The sequence below is a fragment of the Salmo salar genome, chromosome 28 (assembly GCF_965601325.2).
Source record: "Salmo salar chromosome 28, fSalSal1, whole genome shotgun sequence".
NCBI classification, from domain to species: Eukaryota; Metazoa; Chordata; class Actinopteri; order Salmoniformes; family Salmonidae; genus Salmo; species Salmo salar.
The window spans coordinates 9,850,084-9,874,331 of NC_138318.1; the positions used below are offsets into that span (position 1 = coordinate 9,850,084).

General features: G+C 43.1%; 1 protein-coding gene across 1 annotated transcript in view; it reads right to left on the bottom strand.

The window, feature by feature from the left end:
- pcdh15b (protocadherin-related 15b) overlaps positions 1-24,248 on the bottom strand; it is a 204,932-nt gene that overhangs the window by 37,373 nt on the left and 143,311 nt on the right. Inside the window, 5 exon segments of the mRNA XM_082970434.1 lie at positions 8,296-8,408; positions 8,546-8,686; positions 13,288-13,404; positions 20,559-20,777; positions 22,006-22,314. Of these exon segments, the coding sequence (XP_082826560.1) occupies positions 8,296-8,408; positions 8,546-8,686; positions 13,288-13,404; positions 20,559-20,777; positions 22,006-22,314 (899 nt within the window).

Genomic DNA, 24,248 nt, shown 5'->3' on the forward strand with positions numbered 1-24,248 from the left:
GATTGAGATAAAACTGTCCAGTTTGAGTGTTTGTTGCAGCTCGTTCCAGTCGCTAGCTGCAGCGAACTGAAAAGAGGAGCGACCCAGGGATGTGTGTGCTTTGGGGACCTTTATTAACAGAATGTGACTGGCAGAACAGGTTGTGTATGTGGAGGATGAGGGCTGCAGTAGACATCTCAGATAGGGGAAGTGAGGCCTAAGAGGGTTTTATAAATAAGCATCAACCAGTGGGTCTTGCGACAGGTATACAGAGATGACCAGTTTACAGAGGAGTATAGAGTGCAGTGATGTGTCCTATAAGGAGCATTGGTGGCAAATCTGATGGCCGAATGGTTAAGGACATCTAGCCGCTCGAGACCAACCTTACCTGCCGATCTATAAATTATGTCTCCGTAATCTAGCATGGGTAAGATGGTCATCTGAATCAGGGTTGGATTTCTTTGAAACGTACCCAGAAAGACTCACACCTGTAAATCAATGACATAGTTGATTCTACGATGTATTGACTCAGGGGGGTGAATATTTATGTAAGTTCTATATTTCTACATTTCATTTTCAACACATTTCCAAAAATATAAAACAAATAATGTTTTCACTTTGTCATTATGGGGTATTGTTTGTAGATGTGTGAGAGAAAAAAATTCTGTGTTATCCATTTTGAATTCAGGCTGTAACACAACAAAATGTGGAATATGTCAAAGGGTATGAATACTTTCTGAATACACTGTAAAAATGCATGTGGCGGAGTGGCTACCTTTGGTTCATACATGATGTTACAGGGACTGACTAACAAAAACGCAACAAATCGAGGCAAAGAAAAAAAAGATACTAACAAAGTAACTGTTGTCATCTCTTAATCTGATCTCCGTAGCCTACTCTATCTCATCCTTTGATCTTCTGGAGTGCAGTGGGAAGATAACATGAGGGATGGAAGCCCATCTGCCACACTGATTTGACAATTTTTCAAAACCCACTGCAAATATTCACCGGATGATAAAACCGACATTTAATCCAGGTCTTGAATAAAATATGTGGCTTGTTATTCAGGATAATCATATTAATCCACTTGAATACAAATGAATCAGAGCAGTCTTTAATCATCACAAAGCCAGGGCAAAGTGTGCTAAGACCATGTTGTAAATCTACAAATGCAGTAAATACCTTCAGTGTGCTATTAGTAGGAAGAAAACTAATTTACTATGACCCGAGTTATGCGTTTGTGTAAGGTCATGAACCCTGTTCCCGTTTTGTGTTGAAGCGAGAGACAAATGCTCATAGGTTACCCATGCCGAGCCCTCTAGCAGACCATGTGAGAGTGTGAGTAGCGCAGTAAAGCATGCTGTCTGATATGGACTCTACACAGCATCAATCCCCCCAGAAAACAGCTGACTACGCCAATACACACCATGGCTTCATTCACTGCACACAACAGGACTCTCACTGACTCCCATTACTCAGAGAGGTATCAACACTCAACGAAGCCGAGTTAAACTAAAAACATTCATGTTTACTATTTGGCTATTTTCGATAAAGAGCCTTTTTATTTTTGCAGCTGTTTTGCTATCTTGAGTATTAGGCGCTCACTTTTTCAAAGAACAGGATCTGTGCAGTTGCCATACTATGGCTGTTCTTTTGCAAACAAGAGGTAAAGGTCAACTCTTAGTCCTGCAAACTTGGGTGAAATATTAAGTCCATAAATACCAGTTAGCATGGGCACTTCAGTAGTGTTGTGAACTTGGGGAAAATATCTTTAGCCTTTCAAAACAAATCCATTGCTTCCCATTCAGATGGAATACATAAATATAAAGCAAGCATTATGGATAATGAGTGTTTGTGTTGCAAATGGAAATACTGTAGTGACAATGATCCATAAATACCTGTTAGCATTAGCACTTTAGTAGCTATGATAACTATTTGAGCAGTTCTCCGTTCAAGACTTAGACTAGGGATATATAATAATATTATTATGAGTCTTTAATGGGAAAAGGGGAAGAAAAGAGACGAGCATCAAGGAAACTCTTAAGTATCATATAAAGTTCTTAAATGTACTTTTAAGTGGTAAAACATTAAAAAAAATCATTTCTGGTTTCTAAACCTCCTCTGATGCTAGCTAGCCGTCTAGCCTAATACCAAGATTGGTAGCCAGCACATGAAACCCTGAGGCTGTTTCATCTAAAATACATTTGCATGATTCACCCATAGTGCAGCTTCACATTTTCCAATCATGCTCAGGAGAGTTTTTAAAAATAAGATAAGCCGATACATGTGATAAATAATTTAACAGCACAATGAATATTTAAAACGACAGGCCCTTGTTGTACGGCTGCCAACAAAAGAGGGAGCAGATAAGGGCTCATGCTTGATTGAGACATTGTGGGATAAAAGTGAAAAAAAAAGGCTCCATCGAGATGACTCATCAACGACAAGCATTTGATTTCCTTATTCTCTGCGGGCTATTTGGCAAAGCTGTTAACCCATCTATCCAAATAAAGACACAGGAAACACACACAATCAGGTGCGTACACGCTCAAACGCGCACACACATTAATGAGCCCGGTAATGATCCAATAATATCACCGATATGCAATGCACACAGGTGCCCCGAGAGAGTCATGACGACATCTCAATGACGCGTATCAAAAATCACACTGTTCATCGGGATGTCTGTTGTTGCTACGTTTACATGCTCGTTTCAGTGTCATTGCCTCTATGATACTCGGCTGCTAACACCATCTATGAATAAAACAACACATGATTTCAGTGCGATCAACACATAACGTTGCCTGTAGCACTTCAGGCTCTCTCTCTCTGTGATGCGGTAGCGAAGGTAACCTTGGATGTACTGTAAGTTGCTAGTCATATTTTTTGAACAATTGTTTCGGCACTTTTTACGACAGCACATTTATATCGTTGGCAATGTTTGAGAGCTTCTGTGAGTCATGTGTTTGTTAGAGGCACATGTTTTTATAGCTGGGTAGACTTCATAAAAGTCATAAAAGTCAAAAGAAAAATGTTTTGAGTACGGAGGACAGACGGGTGTAGAATTATTAAATACGTCAGACAATTTTGCAAACCACACACATGCACTGTACCAGATGGCAGTCACATTAAATATGGAGCAACTACCTCCAACTACCTCCAAGCCATAAGACTGTTAAATAGTTAGTCCCTGTAGCTATTGGTTAACTATTTAACTATCTGCATTGATCCTTTTTGCACTCTTCTGCACACTTTTGACTTTTCACCGCCACTGGTGCTACTGTTCATTATCTATCCCAGGGATGGGCAACTTTGATGGGGGTGGGGGCCACAAAAAAACCCAGAACTCATCATGAGGGGCAGCAGCGGCTGGTGGGTCTGCATGCCCACATTGATATCCCCCCAACCCCACCTTGCCAGCCAAACAATTTAGCAGCTCCCCTCGTGACAGCGAAGAGGGAAAATGTACGTTTTAAAGTAAATGTTCTGCAATTCTACACATTTTGCCATGGGGTGTAGAGAACATGTTGCAATTAACTAATTTCATGCAATTTTACTCAATTGTCCATTACTCAATTGGCCATATGATAACTGATGATCAATGGGCCCCATCCCGGTCGACCATGCTTACTACAAGTTTAGATAGCTGGCAGTGGAGATTGCAGCGGGACTAACTTACCAATCTAAAAATGTTTTGCTGACCTGGGCTAATTGAGTGACTACTGATGCACAACCACATTTCGAAATTGCATTTCGTTCAACATTAAGTTGAGACCCCGACTGAGTTAAAAATATATATTTTTGTTGTTGTTGTAGACCCCATCCCTGATCTATCCTGTTGCCTAATCACTTTATCCTTACCTATATGTACATATCTACCTCAATTACCTCGTACCCCCGCACATCGACTCGGCACTGGTACCCCGTGTATATAGCCAAGTTATCGTTACACATTGTATATTTATTCCTTGTGTAATATTTTTTATATTATTTCCCTGTTTCTCTCTGCATTGTTGGGAAGGGCCCGTAAGTAAAAATTTCACTGCTAGTCTACACCTGCTCTTCACGACGCATGTGACAAATAACATTTGATTTGACTAGTGGCTCTACTACCTACATATTCTTTGAAGTGTCATCTCATCTTACATTTTAGACATTTAGCAGACGCAAGTGCTTTGCTCAAGTGCACATTGAAAGATTTTTCACCTAATCAGTCCGGAGATTCGAACCAGCGACTTGTCGGTTACTGGCCCAATGCTCTCAACCGCTAGGCTACCTGCCGCCCTTATTTCGCTTTCAATGCACTGATGCAACTCACCTTAAAAACATCTTAATTCTGTACTCTCTACTTTTAATTACATTCATTAACAAGGCAGTCGTCCATAGCACCATGTCTATTTGACAGTGCACGGTGGTTAACTGAGCTGCTATCATTAGGACATGTTAATAAGCTATGTTATGCTAATGCTGTGTTTGTTTTTCTGCCCCCATGCTGGTAGTGGTGCGTGGTGACTGCCAACGGCTGCATGTTTATACTGCAGGTGCTGTCCTCCGAAGGAGGGAGGGAGTCCCACTACCCTAATCATGAGAGAGAGGGAGAGAGAGAGCGAGAAATAGAAATTGTGTGTGAGGGAGACGCGAGTGGAGAAATTAGGGCATGCCAGAGGGAGGGATGGTGGAGAGAGGGAGGGATGGTGGAGAGAGGGAGGGATGGTGGAGGGATGGTGGAGAGAGGGAGGGTGCGGAAGGAGGAGAAGAGGCTGGACTAAACAGCAGGACTCTGCCAGGCAGTTAATTGGACCTGACCGTTAGGAATGCATACACCCATGACAGATGACATTTAAACCACGCACCGCTCCACTACACACTGGAGTGTGACTTTGCACAACCCCCGTCTGTAGTATTAACACTCCAAATAACAGGCTGGCGACTGGTGGCCGCAAAACTACCCTGCTCTACAACTCTAAACACACACATTTAAGGGTGTTAACACTCTTAACCCGGTTAAACGCAGCATTGCAAGACAGAGTGTTAGCCAACTTCAGAGGGAGTTGTGCATGTCTAATGTGCGTGTGTGGTGGGCACATTTCATCTGACCGTGTTTATTATTCCCCCCCACAGAGAGAATAATCACACGGCTGTGATGAGCTCCGGGGGGTTGGGCCGGTCCAACCCATCCTTCCAGCCCTGCCTAGGACACAAGCACACACAGTCAGGGAGGCAACACTCTGTCTCTCCCCTGCTCCAACCCAATGAGGGCCATGGAAAAAAAAATAGAGCTTCCTCACTATCTTACTGTGACTCGCGGCGTGATTACCGTACCGTACCTAGCAGCTAGTTACACTCCCGGCCTTTTCTGGCGCCCCGTCTCAATAACCTGTATGTTAGGGACAGAGCACGGCGATTGCTTTTAACACGGCCACAGCTTAACAGGCAGACTGTGGCACAATTTTCGCAATCGTTAAGTCATCCTATTAGGATCTTTTAATCATCTACCTCAGCAGGTAATCTAATTATCATGATTCACAGGTACTGGCATGCAACTCCACAGCTGTTCTTGTTCTCATTCCTATTGGTTCACTGTTCTTATTCAAGAGGCTTATACACAAAGGTATCCCTGATGTAAAAGTAAGCAAATTACATGTTTTTTTTTTTAATGCAATAGCCGGTGTGTGTGTGTGTGTGTGTGTGTGTACTGCGTAATGACGAATAAACAATCAAATGCAGGGTTTTTCCGCTTTCAATTGGTTGCAGGGCAAAAGGGCGCTTACTTCAAAGCCATAGTGTAATAGCCCGTGTTTCCAAGCTCCCCTCATACAATCTTGTCTTGGATGATACGTTTCCCCTCATGTTTATTCATGTCGTAGTCTTACTCAGGAGAAGGAGATGAAAAAAAAAGCTAATTCACACATCTACGGAGGTAAGCAGAAAATGAGACAGTGATTGCAGTGATCGTCAAAATGACAAACTCAGAAGTGGCAAGGTGGTTACGGTGGTGGGTGATTTAGTGAAACTCACTGCGGCTTCATTAAGTGTTTCTATGAGATAACCGCTGTGGAAAACGCACAGGCGGCAGATTTGAGTGGCAAACTTCACAGTTTGTTCCACTCGAGGAGGGGGAATCTACTGGTGCCACTTTGCCAGACAGCGCTTCTGCCAGCCAACCTGACATCACCTCACACACGCTAAATCAAAATCTCCTATACAACACCAAGCTCTTCGTCAGCCCTATGCAAATTCACGATCATTGATATTCAGAATCAACCAACCTCGCACACTAATTAAAATCTCCACAGATTCCAAATGTTCTTGGCCTATTAAGTTCAAAGACTGGGCTACAGATGTCAGACAAAGGCTTCGATCATCCAATTAGGTTATCCAATAACCTTTCAACCCAGCTCAAGGATTTCAGACTCTTACATTGTAACACCATTAAACATTAGGCCACATCATATGCCAAGTTCTAAACTGAACAGTTGATAAAATGCTGAATATACAGTGCATAATATAAAAGCACATACGATAAAGAAAATTGGCTGCAACTCAAAGATTGGTTGAAATGGACATTATAACAGTTTGTGAATAGACAGTGAATTATTGATGTACATTGATTGGCATAGCACAAGGACTGCTGGCACTGAGTTAAAGGGCTTATTGGTTCCTGAGAGGCCCACAGACGGAAGAGGGAGGGAAGGGGGAGGGAGAGTAGGAGGGGTCGACAGAGGAAGGGAGTGGCATTATCCTGTGGACTGTAACTCAACTAGAGGAGTAGAGGGAGGGGTGGATGAGAGATGGAGGGATGGAGGGAAGCAGTATCCTCTGGACTGCTCAACTAGGAGAGCAGATGGAGAGAGGGAGGGATTTGAGGGAGAGATAGAGAATAGGGAAGCAGATTGTGGAGGCCCTGGCTGTGGAGGGGGACCAAACACCTGGCTAATGTCTCCACAGGCACTAATTAACAACTGATCCAGGCAATGCTGCCTGCTAGGTGGCCTGTTACCAACAGCCATTGTTATTCCCCCACCTGCCAAAGAGCCACTATCACCGGTGACCTTCCACCGCTGTGTAGGACATGTCATTAATTCAAACCCCCCATTCAAGGCTTTTCATTGCCCATGTTTCTGGCTCTGTAGTCTTAATGAATCAGTAGATAAGGCTGGCTTGTTATAGAGCTGGCTTACACACATATCCCCCCCACTAGATTACAACACAGCTTAACTCCTCTGCCAACAGAGAACTGGACCAAGTTAAGAGGCCTACATGGTGTGAGAGTGTGCATACAAAATAGATATAAATGCAGGAGACACATTTCAGTTGAATGCATTCAGTTGTACAACTGACTAGGTATCCCCCTTTCCCTTTTTAAAGCATGTTGAGAACTTTAAAAACGCACTTGATATTCGGTATTGAAAATGATTCGATGTGGTGGGGTGAAAAATCATTGTTGCACAAGAGGCATTTCGCATGCCCTCGCTAACTTTAAAAAAATTTCATTATGGAAATCAATAATAGCAATTTAGTAAGCCAGAGCTGATCCATCGAGAGTCAATGCCAGGGGAGCTGAATTAATTAGGCCTTTATGTCACATATGTACAATACTTAATTCAATAAAAGAGCTATAATTTATGCAGAGCAAGTGCACTCTACCCTTTGAGAAAACAACACTGTGCAGTGGTGAAGTATTGCTGTACTTACTACACACTCTAGCTATGAGCTATGATACATATTCATATAAACACTAGCAATAAAAGCTTCACTGACAGTTTCCATATCGCCTCTAACCCTTTCTGAAAATATATCCGCAGTTTAGTGTTCTCTTAAATACCTTGACATCTCCACAAAGGTGAATTAAATGTTGAGTATTTAACACATTTACATTGTAAATTAAAAAGCTGGAGATCTATGCCCTCTCTGACAGGGGAAGAGGAAATCCCGTGCCCGGACTATATGACCTCATAAAAGCGCAGCGCACTGTCATAAGCAACACTGTGTGACGTGTCAACCTGTGTCTGCGGCTCCACCTTGATCGAGCCCTGATATTTGACCACTGGGAATATTGATGTTTCATGACTTAGAAAGACAACAGGAAACACCTCAGGCAACAGCTCTCATACAAATCCGTATTGAAGGAGAAGATCCAAGCTCTAAAAATGTAGATTAGAGACCGTGCAAACCATATACAGTATAATTTGAAGTTCTAGCCTGGTCCCAGATCTTTTTGTGCGGTCTTGCTAACTGGTCTGGTTTACCATACCAATTTCACACAAACAGATCTGGGACCAGGCTAACAGTGTACATGCTCAGGGAGAAGTGTACCTGTATTCCTCCTGGGTGAAGACTGGTATAACGGAGGGCTGCAGGACAGTGATAACCACCAGGGTCTTGTTGACTTTCACTGGCTCCCCGTCGTCATAGGCAACAATGATTAGCTGCAGAGAGGAAATAAAATAAGAATCGAACAAGAAAAAAGTGGAACATAGGTTGTCACTCAATTTCTCCACTCAATGACGGTCTTAGAAAAAAGGTTATTTTACAGTACTGTTTATAACAAAAGGTATGTACTCACACTAAACACTAGATTTGGCTCTTCATTGAGGTTGACACGTGTGATGACGCTGCCCGTGACTTCGTTCACGTCAAAGATGCTGCCGCTGTAAGGGTCCTCATCGAGGTCCAGTCGGTAACGTACACGGCTGGCAGGGGTACCCTGGGAAATACACACACACACACACCTTCTGTTTATTTATCGATAATGGCAGGACAATCTCAACAAAATGCATCAGGACATTTCTACACACAGGATCAAGGGTCGGGGATCAACATTCCCTGGCTCTGTGACTCATGCATTTGAAAACATCCGGTTTCCTTGCCACTGAGGCATACTCTACAACGTCTAGGTTTGTTTTTCATTACTCTCCAAAGGCTCCGGGTGGAACAGAATGGTGTTTCGCTCATTCTGAGACTTCTTTGTGAACTCATGTGTTGCCTTAGCAGGCAGGGAGGCAGACAGAGAGGCAGGAGGTGGCGACTCGGCTGGGTGTCTGGATCATTTGAGGTGGTGAAGTGAGGGGGAAGGAGAGACTCTACGGGGGCAGCGACGTCTCATACAAATCCATCTTCCAACAGCATAAATGCCATAGCAAATGGACCCTGATTCACAGGGGCTTAGCGTGAAATCTGCCCAATAAAGGATTCACTGATTTATTATGAAAGCATTGAGAGAAAGTACATCAATATCGACAAGGAGCGAGCGTCTGAAAACACTGCTTAACCTTCCTGGGGTTTGTGTCCCAAATGGGACCCTATTCCCTACATAGTGCACTACTTTTGACCAGGGCCTGTATCCGCAAAGTGTCTCAGAGTAGGCGTTCGGATCAGGTCCCAACCTGTCCATGTCCTGTGATCTTATTCCTTATGATCTACAAGGCAAAACTGATCCTTGATCAGCACTCCTACTCTGACAGATTTTTTTGGCTTTGGTCAAAAGTAGTGCACAATATAGGGAATAGGGATGCACCCTGCCTGGAATCATAGACAGGGAAATCTAGTCAGAGACGTGTTCCACTGTGACTCAAACATAATCCTAAATCATACTTTATGGTATCGCATTTCTGCAAACTTATCTCGTTCAACTCTAATATTTTCTCTGCACTAATACTTTAAGTCGCCTTTTTAACACCGCCGAGACAACTTAATTGCACGCTGCCATGACTGTCACACCTTTTAACAGAGTTCTGAATCTTAAACACGCAGGTTAAATCTCTCTCTCTTGCTCATACAGGGCCAAATTTGGCTGTAGTTTAGGAATGGAGAAACATGGCTAATGATGGCTCATGAATAAACAGAAGTTCATAAGCATCATGGGATGCCAATGTGAAGAGACAGCTGACAGATGTTAGGAGAATAGGCGAGCAAAGAAGCGAGGTTAGAGAGAGAGCAACAACATTGTTGGACGCCATAACAACAAGCAGGTCAGAGCTGAGATGATAACGCTAGCTGACGAATTAAGGATCTGCCATTTTGTTTGGCAAATATCAAATGCACTTTCATATTCTATGAATTCGGTAGATCACATGGCTTACTTAGAACACGCTTTTTAAGTAGCAGTTTCATGATGCAAAATATGTAGTTAAACAAAACAGCGGAACCGGCATTTGTGTAAATGCTTGTTCACTTTCTGTAATTACAATGAGTAAAAACTATGATACATTTGTTAAATCACACAGATCTCCCTTGTTAAGCACAGTTTTTTTTCCTTTTAACTCCTAGGGGATTTTAAAGCAAACATTTCCTTGATTAAACATACATTCTAAATTGAAGTCACATTGTCCTGATAAACAAAACAACTCAAGTTGTGCTCGAGTTGAGTTCTGTCTCAATAGCTGCTCCTTTTCAATAAACCAACCTAGCAGCGAGTCAGCAAAATCGACTATAAAGTACGGCCCGAGAACCCTTTCTCATATGACAGGAGAGAATCATGATCACAGTAAACAAATAATTCCAGTGTCAGTGTTTGACGGAGGACTATAACAAATTTTGCCGAGCTTCTTGAGATGCTGAGAACAGCCCAGAGCCCCGTTTGCGCGCCGTAGCTTAGCTGGCAGCGAAGACAAACAAAGTTTCCCATCGAAGTTTCAGGCCTGTAACTAATAGTAAATTAATCTTCCCAGTCAATAGCCAGTCGTGAGTAGACTTGTAGTGCCGTCCCTTATGTACTGTAAATAGAGACCGAAACCGATTACTCTTCAGCCTCCACAACTTTCACGGTGAGAGTAACCCAAGCTGGAGTGCCTTGCAGGGGGGAGAAGATGGCAGGGGGGTTGGGAGTTACGGAGGGGGAGAGGGGAGGGGGAGAGGGGGAAAGTAGACAGCTCTGACAGGAGTCTCTGACTGCTCCACCATCTGCTGCAGAGGGGGTGAAGGACACAGGTCATATTGTAAAAATATGCACACAGCCACACACACACACACTATGACAGGAGTCTCTGACTGCTCCACCATCTGCTGCAGAGGGGGTGAAGGACACAGGTCATATTGTACAAATGCGCACACAGACACACCCATATAGTTATGTGACTTCGCACAATTAGACGCACATGCATGCAGACAGTACACGGGCACAGCGCGCGCGCACACAATCTCAGACGGATCATATCATTTAGTGACTAAGCAACTACTCTGCTTATCAGATTGATTAAAAGGGGAGGAAAGTTTCTCTCTAGGGTGGGCTGTTTAATAATACCGGTATAATGAAGGCTGATTGTGTAGCTTGCTTATAGGATTGCGTTAATTGCGTATCACATTTAAAACTTTAGACAAGATGGGATATGAGAGGCGTAATTGAACTCTTGATACCAGAAGCCCAACACTGATCACCCCCCCCCCCCCCCCCCACAAAATAAAACATCCCTCCCTGCATGAATACTGAACATTGGGAAGAAGACATTGAACAGCTTGTGGAGTGCACTGAATTCACCTGTGAGATGTCAGATAAAAGAAGAGAACAGAGCCAAAGAGGATTGATCTGAGTCTCATCCAGCTGTGACTTGTGTTTTAAAATGTAATATCTCTTTGAAGGCCAACTCGGACATCGGATAGATTTCACTACAGAAGCTGATGTTAAAAGCAGACCATTGTCTCCGAGATGCTAAAGACAGTGAAGGGTACGGTGACCACAGTGACATAACATCTGCAGTGTGGACCCCCACCCTCCACAGCTTATCTGTCTGCAAACGTGGATGTAGAGAGAGAGAGAGAGAGAGAAAGATAGGGAGAGAGAGAAAGAGTAAGAGAGGATGGAGAGAGATGGGGGAGGGAGGAAGGACTGACAGAGAGAGAAACAGAAAGAGGGAGAGAAAACAAGAGGGGAGGAAGGTTCTCTGCTCAGTCTCCTCACCTGAATTTATGATCAGGAGTGAGCTGTGTGTGTGTGACTCGGGGGGGGGGGGGGGGGGGCTAGCCTGCTTTGGCTTTGAGGTTCCAGCTAGGCAAGGTGCCAGGCAAGGTGCCAGGAAGGCTCTGTGGCGTCTCCCTCTCCCACCTTGTCTCTATCAGTGATTCATCTCACAGCTCAGCTTGAGAACTTGCCTCTCCTGTCATCTCAGAACTGCTTTACATACATCTGAGGGAGAGGAGTGATTCGATGTGGGGCGCTGGTAGCCCCAGTCCAGCCAGCCAAGCCAGGGCCTCCCACTCATGCAGAGAGATATCACAAGGGCTCACCTCGGCCTGCCAAGCCCGCCAGGCGGGAAGGGGTCTCCAGAGGGGCGAGGCTGGACTTCCGCTGGCGCTCTCTACTCTTCCCTTCCTCTCCTCCTTTCTCTTTGCCTTCCCTCTCCTTTTTTCTCTCTTCTCCTCTCCTTTCATCCTCTCCTCTACCGACTGCTGGGACCATTCAGAATGCCTTCTTGTTAAAAGGTAAATGTCCACATAGTCCTACAGTACCACTATGCCCTACATGTGTGGGGAAAAAAATGATAGCATATAATCTACGTTGTTGTTCCACTGCATGTAAATTGATGAATAACATTCGTTCGTGAATAACATTTGCTCCGTGTGTTATTTGCCCTGAGAGACCTTAAGGCATCTACCTCTTTGCGCCAATGTGATGGGTGAGTTTGTGAAATCAAGCGTTTACTATAAGGGGGAAATGTAATATCATTGTATATTCAGGAACTTGTTGCCGAAGCATGGCTGATTCGCCACGCCTTGGGACGTCGGCTTGGCAACACTGACATGATTTCCTCAGGCCACAGGGCAATGAAATCACACAACACAGTGAGCATGTAGAATATGCGTCTTCTATATGATATGCAGTGAGCATATTGCTTTCTGCCTGCAGGTCCACCCGAGGCTATAAGATATCAGAACATGTAGTGATATCAATCTCTCTCATAAATAACCATCCTTAACTTATGTATGAACGAACAAATCCAGTAGCACAGAACATGATAAATAAATGAAAGCGCAAAATAATGAGATTTACCCTACCAACGTAATAATAGCGAAACGCACTACAACAACTCCGACCGATGTATCTAAATTATATCATTAAGCATTCCATCGACGGGACGCCTCTGTGGAATACATAGAAACAAGACAAACAAACACAATGACAATGTACGAGCGCAGTAGCGCAGACACACACTATGTTTTCTGTTCTCCGCTAAATCGCCGGCTCGGGACAGAGCTGAGCCGATCATGCTTTCACACCCGCGTAGCCACGGGAGCAGCAACCTGGCAGGCATGTTGTAGAAGTGACAGTCGGGCCCAGAGCAGAGCAGGGCTGTCACGTTGTTGTCTACTCACAGGGGGGTCTAGGTCCTCTGCCTGTACCGTGGTGACCACAGTCCCCTTGACTGCGTTGGGAGCCACCATGCCCCTGTACAACACCTGGCTGAACACTGGAGAGTAGTCATTCATATCCTGGAGAAGGAAGAGAGAAACACACTCATGTAATTAGTGAGTTTCTGAATCAACAGTATTTTTACTGTAAAAGCCTACTACTACTACTACTACTACTACCACGCCCCCCACCACCACCACCACCACCACCACCATAATAAAGATACCCCTCACGGTAAATGCTTCCAGTTGTCAGAATGACATTAACATGATCTAGTCTCTGTGACCTTGATTGAATTCAACCTTATTGTGAATTAGTGAAGTAGCTAGCGCGGACATGGCAAGCCATTTTCCTCGGCTACTCCTTTGATTTCCTCTGAAGGACTGGCTGCATTTACAACTGTCAGCCTGGTCTAGAGAGGCTCACATTAACACTTAGGCAAAGCACTAAATCAAAATGGCAGATACTCAATAGGAGATCATGAGGCTTCATTAAGACTGACATGTGCGGCAGAGGGACTGTTTTAACTTCAGGCCTGAGAGAGATCATTAGACCCTGTGTGTGAACCACGGAGACGAAAGCTCTATATGAAGCTTAGCAAACCCCCTAGTACTGGTAGAGGACATCAGTACTCTATTTCGCCAAAGAAGCGTTCTTTTCCAAAGACTGTCTGAAGACTGAAGAGGTCCAATAATGAGTGCAGCTGGATCAGAATACAAAACATGTGTTAGCCTACAATCTGTCCAGTTGCTGCTCAGCTATTCGCCTTTAAGAAGGAGCTGCATTGCAATGCATTCAAAATAGCATGCCGCCTCACAAAGTCCAAGGAGAGGCCAGGCTATTTCAGGAGTCCAAATTACACCTTCTTCCGGCTACCTCCTGCTCTGAGAATTTACACCAAAAAGTCCTTGATACAGTGCCTTGGCTTGTTAATAAAACTTAGTGGTTGTCTGTCTGTCTGTCTAGACAGCAGCTTTCATCACTGTCCCCTTCTATAATCACACTTCTTCTGGATGCTGATTTTTGCTCTGGCTGTCTGGCACAGATTACATAACACCGAGCAACAACAAAAAATTGCTACGATTCCCATTAAGTTCTAGATACGGATTTATCTAACATTAGGATGATAACGTCCCAAAAATATTCAAAGAATTCAAAGAATGTTTTGATAACAAAATATATATTTTTCAAAAAGGTTTTAAATGAAATATCCTTGGAATGTTCACGTTTTAATGTCAGGTGCACAGGTAGAGTGAAATGCTTTTCTTGCAAGCTCCAAAACATACAATGCAATAGTCGATATCAATGTTGCACTAAAAATACCATAAGGTAGAACAAAAAAATAAGAAATAGTGCTCAACATTCACTAAAATGTCGTGCACAACAGCTGTAACAACCACCACCAAACATTCCCCCAAAATTCTCATTAGGTTTCCAGGTATTGTAATAACACAGTGTACGAGCAATGTTTTTTTTTCTCTCATAACAGAAAAACTGTCCAGTCATGCTGATGATTATACAATATTTGTTTAAAACATTTGCCTGATGTTGCAAGAACGTTCCCAGAGCACATTGTCTGTTCTTTTAAAGGTTCCCAGAATGTTTCATTAGGTAGTGGGAACAGTCTGGTGGGAACATTGTGGGGACATCACAAAAGATACAGTGCCTTGAGAAAGTATTCACATCCCTTGACTTTTTTTCAAAACAAATTGTGTTACAGCCTGAAATTAAAATGGATTAAATTGAGATTTGTTTTTGTCACGTGCCTCCACACAATACTTCATAAAGTCAAAGTGGAATTATGTTTTTCTACATTTTTACAAATTAATTAAAAATCTAAAGCTAAAATGTATTGAGTCAATAAGTATTCAACCCCTTTGTTATGGCAAGCATAAATAAGTTCAGGAGACTACCTCATCGCTGTACACCACACATACAATTATAGGTAAGGTCCTTCAGCCGAGCAGTCCATTTAAAACACAGATTCAATCACAAAGACCAGGGAGGTTTTCCAATGCCTCGCAAAGAAGGGCACTTATTGGTAGATGAGTAAAAATTAAAAAAGCAGATATTGAATAAGTAAAACTGAAAAAAATGTGGCAAAGTAATTAACTTTATGTCCTGAATGCAAAGTGCTTTGTTTGGGGCAAATCCAATACAACACATTACTGAGTACCACTCTCCATATCTTCAAGCATAGTGGTGGCTGCATTATGTTATGGGCATGCTTATCATCATTAAGGACTGGGGAGTTTCTCATGGGAGAAAAAAATGAATGGAGCCAAGCACAGGCAAAATTCTAGAGGAAAATCTGGTCCAGTCTGCTTTACACCAGACACTGGGAGATAAACTCCCCTTTCAGCATGATAATAACCTAAAACACAAGGCCAAATCTACAGTGGAGTTGCTTACCAAGAAGACAATGAATATTCCTGAATAGCCGAATTACAGTTTTGACTCAATGAACAACAACAAATTTTACAGAGCTTGAATAATTTTGAAAATAATAAATGGGCAAATGTTACACAATCCAGGTGTGGAAAGCTCTTAAAGATAATATACCCAGAAAGACTCACAGCTGTAATTGCTGCCGAAGGTGATTGTAGCATGTATTAACTCAGGGGGTTAAATACTTATCTAATAAAGATATATTAGTGTTTTATTTGTCATAGTTTTGTTTTTACAAATGTTCAAATCTTTCTACCGCTTTGACATCTTGTAGATCGTTTATTAAATCCATTTTAATCCCACTTTGTAACACATCAAAATGTGGACAAAGTCAAGGGGTGTGAATACTTTCTGAAGGCTCTGTATGTTCCCAAAACACAAAAACTGTCCAGTTGTGCAGATGATTCTACAATGTTTCTTTTAGGTTGCAAAAAAACATTCACTAGATGTTACAAGAACGTTCCCAGAAGACATTTCGTCTGTTCTCTAAAGGTTCCCATAATATTTCTTGGAACATTCTTATGAATGCTTTTTACACTTTTTTAAATCTTTTTAATCTTTATTTTAACAGGGAAAACAGACTAAGATCTGGATCTCTTTTACGGCTGTGCCCTGTGTAAACATGTTGACATGTACAGTTTTAGGCATACAGACAAGAACATTTCAAACATACAAAACAAAGACACAATTCAACAGAAACAATCACAGACAACATCATATTGATCCTCCATAGCATTTTTGAAATGGGCAAGGGACACCAGAGTGTCTAACTTAAGTTGGATCTGCAGTTTGTTCCATAAATAAGGTGCAAAGGAACTGAAGGCAGTCCTACCCAACTCTGTGGAGACCGCAGGAGTCTCTAATGTAATCCACATCTGTGATCTGGTTTTAAAATTAATATATCTAGTGGAAATTAATGATGATATATATGGAGGTAGTTTTAAAAGAAGAGCTTTATAAATAAACAAGAGAGCATGTTGCTCTCGCCTCACAGATAGAGAGGCCCAACCCACATGTTGATATAGGATACAGTGATGAGTTTTGTAACTATCACCCGTGATAAACCTGAGTGCACAATGGTAAATAGCATCCAGTGGTTTTAATGTGTTTGCCGATGCATGCATATAGATAATATCACCATAATCTAAAACGGACATAAAAGTAGCCTGTTTTCTATTTACAGAGGCCAGACAAGCCCTGTTTCTGTAAAGGAACCCTATCTTGAATTTGAGCTTTTTTCCCAATTCAGTAACATGTTTTTTAAAAGAAAGCCTATCATCTAACCATACCCCTAAACTCTCAGTTAGAAACACTTTTGTAATCACTAGCTTGGATGGTACTCAAATCAAACAGGTCTCTGAAAAGAGATGCAGAGATGCAGAGACCTGTTTGATTTGAGTACCATCCAAGCTAGTGATTACAAAAGTGTTTCTAACTGAGAGTTTAGACCTAGAAAAAAACATGACATTTGTTTTCTTAGCGTTTAAAACAAGTTTAAGCTGTAAAAGAGACCCCTGTAGTATCCTAAAATCAGACTCCAACTGCATTAAAGCTTGGTCCGCTGTTGGAGCAATAGAGTACATCACTGTGTCGTCTGCATATAAATGGAATTTACAATATCTGACATCATCACCAATGTTGTTTATATAAAGTGAGAACAATAGTGGGCCAATTATTGAACCCTGAGGGACCCCTTTAAGTAACCGTAAGGGGTCAGACTTGACCCCGTCGACCATGACGGCCTGAGTTCTATCTTTAAGATAGTCATAAAACCATCGGCAGGAATCAGTGTCCAGTCCTATAGATGACAGCTTACTCAAAACGATAGCATGGTCTACAGTGTCAAAAGCTTTTGACAAATCTACAAACAACGCAGCACAGTGCTTTCTATCATCTAAGGCATTTGCAATATCATTTACAACAAGCATAGTGGCCGATGTGGTACTGCGTTTAGATCTAAAACCATATTGATTGGTGCTAAGAATACTGTTAGCAGAAAGAAAAGATTGTAACTGTTTGTTGACTATAGATTCTAGGATCTTTGCCAGACAAGGGAGCCTAGAGATGGGTCGATAGTTATCCAAATCACTACCGTCACCTCCCTTATGTAATGGCATAACAAAAGCTGCTTTCCACACCTTAGGGATATTTCCTGTGCTTAATGTTAGATTAAAAATGTGTGTCACTGAACCAGCAATGATAGGTGCAGCACACTTACGTACGGGTCTAAATTGTCAGCGCCTAAGGATTTCTTAGTATCAATGGCACACAGGGCAGCTAGAACCTCTGGTTCGGTTATTTTCTGGAAACTAAAAACAGGGTTACAATTTTTCAGAGTAACGGTTGAAAAGCAAGACGAAAAATCAACTAACTGGCCAGTACCACAATGGCCACTTTTCCTTTCAAATAAAAAACCAGCAGAGATTAAATGCTTATTAAAAGCATCACAAATATCCTTTTTTTTCACTTAGAATACAGGAGTCTGAGGTAATTTGCTTAGGAAGAAAAACAGCAGAATTACCCCGTTTCAGTGAATTAACGGTTTTCCAGAATTTTGCAGGATCTCCTGCAGAATCTGTCATAGCATTAAGGAAGAAACACTGCAGAATCATCGGCACAACTGGACAATTTTTGTGTTTTGGGTATGTCTGTAAGCTAACATATGGAATTGTTTTAAGAAGGTCATTTAGCTATTTGATTTTGAAGACCCTTTGAAGGATAAAAAAAAAAGTAGATATAAAAAATATTTAATGAAACATTGAATTCGGCCTTACCGCTATTAGCCCATACAAACGCACTGAATAACAGATTCACTACATCGGACAACAGATAGTCCCTCAAATAAAATCAAAAGGATGTTTTTTCTGAAGTGTCTGTACAATATCTGAGAGATTTAAGAAAGATCAGGAAACTATATATACAGTTGAAGTCAGAAGTTTACATACACCTTAGCCAAATACATTTAAACTCAGTTTTTCACAATTCCTGACATTTAATCCTAGTAAAATTTCCCTGTCTTAGGTCAGTTAGGATCACCACTTTATTTTTAAGAACGTGAAATGTCAGAATAATAGTAGAGAGAAAGATATATTTCAGCTTTTATTTCTTTCATCACATTTCCAGTGGGTCAGAAGTTTACATACACAATTAATATTTGGTAGCATTGCCTTTAAAATGTTTAACTTGGGTCAAACGTTTCGGGTAGCCTAACACAAGCTTCCCACAATATGTTGTGTGAATTTTGGCCCATTCCTCCTGACAGAGCTGGTGTAACTGAGTCAGGTTTCTAGGCCTCCTTGCTCGCACACGCTTAAATAAGTTCAGAAGTAAAGAATGTGCTTAACAAGTCACATAATAAGTCACATGGTCTGACAAACACCACTCTAGCTCTGCCACCATTCACCGCAGAAGTGCAACATCTGCGGATGCGGTGGATTGAGACACATCCAATGCAAAAAACAGATCTCTATACCTTAAACGGATGGGTTTTGATGGGGATTTTTTTATTATGCTAATTGGGGCCACAGAAATCTACTCTAGAGGGTTAAAGTCATCATTGGCCTCATGGTGAAATCCCTGAGTGGTTTCCTTCCTCTCCGGCAACTGAGTTAGGAAGTTACGCCTGTATCTTTGTAGTGACTGGCTGTATTGATACACCATCCAAAGTGTAATTAATAACTTCACCATACTGAAAGTCAGCTTCTTCTTTTTTTTCCTATCTACCAATAGGTGCCCTTTTTGCAAGGCATTGGAAAACCTCCCTGGTCTTTGTGGTTGAAATTCACTGGGACCTTACAGATAATTGTATGCGTTGGGTACAGAGATGAGATAGTCATTCAAAAATATGTTAAACACTATTATTGCATACAGAGTTAGTCCATGCAACTTATTATGTGACTTGTTAAGCACATTCTTTACTTCTGAACTTATTTAGGCTTGCCATAACAAAGGGATTGAATAAGTGCTGTGTAGAACTATTTCACAAGCCTGATCTCTTACAGTACCTACTCTTCTACTGGTCTAGGAGCGCAGAGGCCAACGGCAGGCTAATCTCCATACAGCTCGTGTCTGGTGCTTAATCATAATACATCAGATGGCCACAATACTGACAAAATAGAGCCCTCACAAACCTAATGAAATATCCCAGCACTGTACTACAATATCAATCTCTTTTTATCAGGCCAGGAGAAATGAGAGGTAGCTAAGGATCATCCATCTCTCTTTTACTCCGTGGTGGTGAGGATGGCTAGTGGTTTTAGACGAGAGAGAGAGACAGACAGACAGACAGACAGACAGACAGACAGACAGACAGACAGACAGAGCGAGCGAGACAGACACACAGACACACAGACAGACAGACAGACAGACAGACAGACAGACAGACAGACAGACAGACAGACAGACAGACAGAGCGAGCGAGACAGACACAGACAGAGAGCCAGACAGACAGACAGAGAGAGAGAGAGCGAGACAGACAGACACAGACAGAGACAGACAGACAGAGAGAGAGAGCGAGACAGACGCAGACAGAGACAGACAGACAGACAGAGAGAGTGAGACAGAGAGACAGACACAGACAGAGACAGACAGACAGAGAGAGTGAGACAGAGAGACAGAGAGAGAGCCATGTATTCATGAAAAATGAGATTCACAGGTCTTCTGCTACGCTTCTGCATTTTTCCTTTTGAATGATGGAGTTGGCTTGTGAGTGATAAACAGCCCAGTGGCCTAACTGATGGGTCTCTGCTATGGAGGTGGCAGGGGGAAGGTACAGTCGTTTCCTTACCTTTATCTTTACGGTGACAGTGGCCAGGCCTGGGGGCATGCTCCCTCCACTGTCCAGGGCTTCCACCACGAAGGTGTGGTCCGTGGCTGCCAGGGTCTCAAAGTCCAGCGTCTGCAGCACAGAGAGCTCTCCAGTCACTGGGTTGACAGCAAACAGTTGCCTGGCTTCCGGGGTCCGGATACGGAAGGTGATGTTGGAGTCCAGGTCAGAGTCTTTGGCCTAGAGGAGATGAAGAGAAGGAGGAGGAGGAAGGAGTACTGCAGGTAAGAAACAGTTCAGTGTCCTGTATTAGTGCATCTCTGGTCTATGGGACTTGATATAAAGTCACTTTTACTGTAGTTATAAATAGGTATATGTAAGAAACAGTTTCCTATTAGCTAAGAACACAACAGCCAGAAAATTATACAACGTTACAGCATGAATCTTAAGTCTCTTATTCAATAGGCAACAATAAAAACAAAAGAATCGAGCAATTCTAGTTTCTGGCACTCGTCGGTCAAATCACAGTGACAAGCAGTAATAACTACTCAAATCCATTGTTAGGAGAGAGACCTCTCTCCTGACAATGGATTCACCCCCCTGCGTCTGTGTGGGTTGTGCATGTCTTTTTTTTCAAGTGGAGGTGTGTGTGTTCACGTGGAGTGTGTAGGGGGAAGAATAGCTGTGGGCCTATACACAGATAACCCCCTCTGACCATGCTAGCTCAGCCATTAGTGGCTCCACTAATCTGCCTAAAATATCAGCCTATCAGCATGCTCGGTGTGGAACGGGGAGCGACGGGAGGCCACGGTGATGAGAGGTTTGACACTGCAAGGGGGATCAGTGCACTAGGACCAGGCAGACACTGTCTGGCCGTAAACTGTCAATCAACCAACACAACCTGAAAATGTCCATGATTAGCCTCACACAGGGAGATGTGACTGGTCTCCTCAAAAAGGTATTCTCTGGGCTGACTAACAGCAAATAACCACAATTCTAGATAGTCCAGACGATACACTCAACTTTTGGATCAAAGCAGAAGCATGTTCTTGGAAAACACAAATAACCACAATGCTGAAGTCAGGTTCTTGGAAAACAAGCAGGTTTCCAATTAACTTAATTTCACCTCAGAGTATAATGGGGTGAAAAAAGTTCCTACTCCACTCAGCTCCTGTTCGACCTTTCCTGAGTGCACTTGACCGAATAGAGGGCAATGTAAAAATGTCAATGTCTGAGGTTTTGATATCCTCTGTCAATATGCTCTAGGCTATCCGTATGCCTCCTGACCTTGTGTGCTTTGATGTACTCGCGGATGCATTTGGACTGTGGAGCGTTTGAAGTAGTAAACACATCCCGCCTCGTGGCTCCTGAGTGTGCATGGAGCATACTGTGCACTCTTGGACACACACACACGCACAGGCTGGCAATCACACATACATCATGCACAAACACACACACACAAACTCACAGTAAGCTGAAGGATGACCGTCTTCATAGGACTATTCTCCGGTAGATTGACCGTATAGGATGGTTGTGAGAACACCGGACTGTTATCATCCACATCCAGCACGGTCACCGACAGAGTCAGTGTGGTCCTCCTGGGGTCCTCCACCGCTCCGTCCTCCGCCTCCACAATGAGGTCATACTGACCCCTGACCTCTCGGTCCAGAGGCATGGCGGTGGAGATGGTGCCATTGGAGTTGACCCTGAAGAGGTTGGCGTGGTTGACTAGTCGGTAGCGCACCTGGCCATTAACCCCCGCGTCTGGATCTGTGGCCTGGGTGGGTGGGTGGGTGGATGAATGGGTGGGTGGATGGGTGGAGGGAGGGAGACACAGGAGGTTAGACCCTCCATATCAAATCAAATTAAATGAAATGTTATTTGTCACATGCGCCGAATACAACAGGTATATCACCTTACAGTGAAATGCTTACTTACAAGCCCTTAACCAACAATAAAGTTTTCGGAAATACACCCCCCCCCAAAAAAAAGTGTGTCGGGGCACCGGTGTCGAGGTAATATGGACATGTAGGTAGAGTTATTAAAGTGACTATGCATAGATAATAACAGAGTAGGGGGGGGGGGAAATGCAAGTAGTCTGGGTTGCCATTTGATTAAATGTTCAGGAGTCTTATGGCTTGGGGGGTAGAAGCTGTTTAGAAGCCTCTTGGACCTAGACTTGGTGCTCCGGTACTGCTTGCCGTGCGGTAGCAGAGAGAATAGTCTATGACTTGGGTGGCTGAAGTCTGTCAGAGGAAGGCCCTAAAAATTGTCATCGCCTGGTATAGAGGTCCTGGATGGCAGGAAGCTTGGCCCCAGTGATGTACTGGGCCGTATGCACTACCCTCTGTTGTGCCTTGTGGTGCAGCTGTAGAACTTTTTTGAGGATCTGAGGACCCATGACACATCTTCTACCCACTTCATCTACCCACGTCTCCTGAGGGGTAACAGGTTTTGTCGTGCCCTCTTCACGACTGTCTTGGTGTGCTTGGACCATGTTAGTTTGTTGGTGATGTGGACACCATATGGCAGGCATCATGCATACATTAATAGGGAGGAACTCTCACACACACATGCAGTCATATATACACAACACACACAAGCACACAGGTAAGTGCACCCCCCCACACACACACATAAACAAACACACACACACACACACACACACACACACACACACACACCACACACACACACACACACACACACACACACACACAATGAGACACCAGTTTCAACAGCAGGGAGAGAGCAGTACACAGATCACAAGCAGACAGCCTTACACAGGTACACAGTGTTACAGTTTAACCGTCTCTTCAAACAGCCTGTTGTGTCCTCTCTGTAATGCAAATGGAGGATTTGTTTGTACCGCAAGTTACGCAGTTCTGTCTGTATATTGTAGGGATTGTATTGTATCCATACAGCATTAATCCTTCCATTGCACTCCGGATTTGTTCGAGGTTGAGGACAGTGGTTTTCCAATGCACTCTAATGAGCTAACAGAACATATAGCTCATTATGAAACTATGTTATGTGTTCAGAATTGTCCTATGCTGTTCCATTGTAGTATATCCTGCATCTGTGTTCTGTTACTGTAGTATAGGCCTACACTGCACGTATCTCTGCATTTGTTGCTACATGTGCATCATTATCCAGGTCCTGTGCTCTGCTCTACCCTGATAGCGCTCTTATCTGGCTCTGATCACAGAGGTTCCCTGCATTAATCATCAAGGTGGTAATAGGGAGGCTGACTCCGCACCCATTGACTACAGACTTGAAGGCGGGAGCCAGATGACATGAGAAGCCAGGATCACACAGAATGATCATATCATCACTCCGATGACTTTGTAGGATCACGACACCATGATCCCATTGAACAAAGGAAGATAGTAACTTAACATCTCACCTCCAGATTGGGAGCTAAAAGTAATTGAAAAATGGAAAGAAACTTGATGTTGAAAATGGCATTTATTCTACTAAAAGGCAAGTGATAATTGACTTGAGGGTGTTAAGGTGTCACACCCTGATTTGTTTCACCTGTCTTTGTGCTTGTCTCCAACCCCCTCCAGGTGTCGCCCATCTTCCTATTATCCCCTGTGTATTTATACCTGCGTTCTCTGTCTGTTTGTTGTCAGTTCGTCTTGTCAGGTCTTACCAGCATTCTTTCCCGCCTTCCTGTTTCTCTAGTTCTGTCTCCGAGTTTTTCCCGAT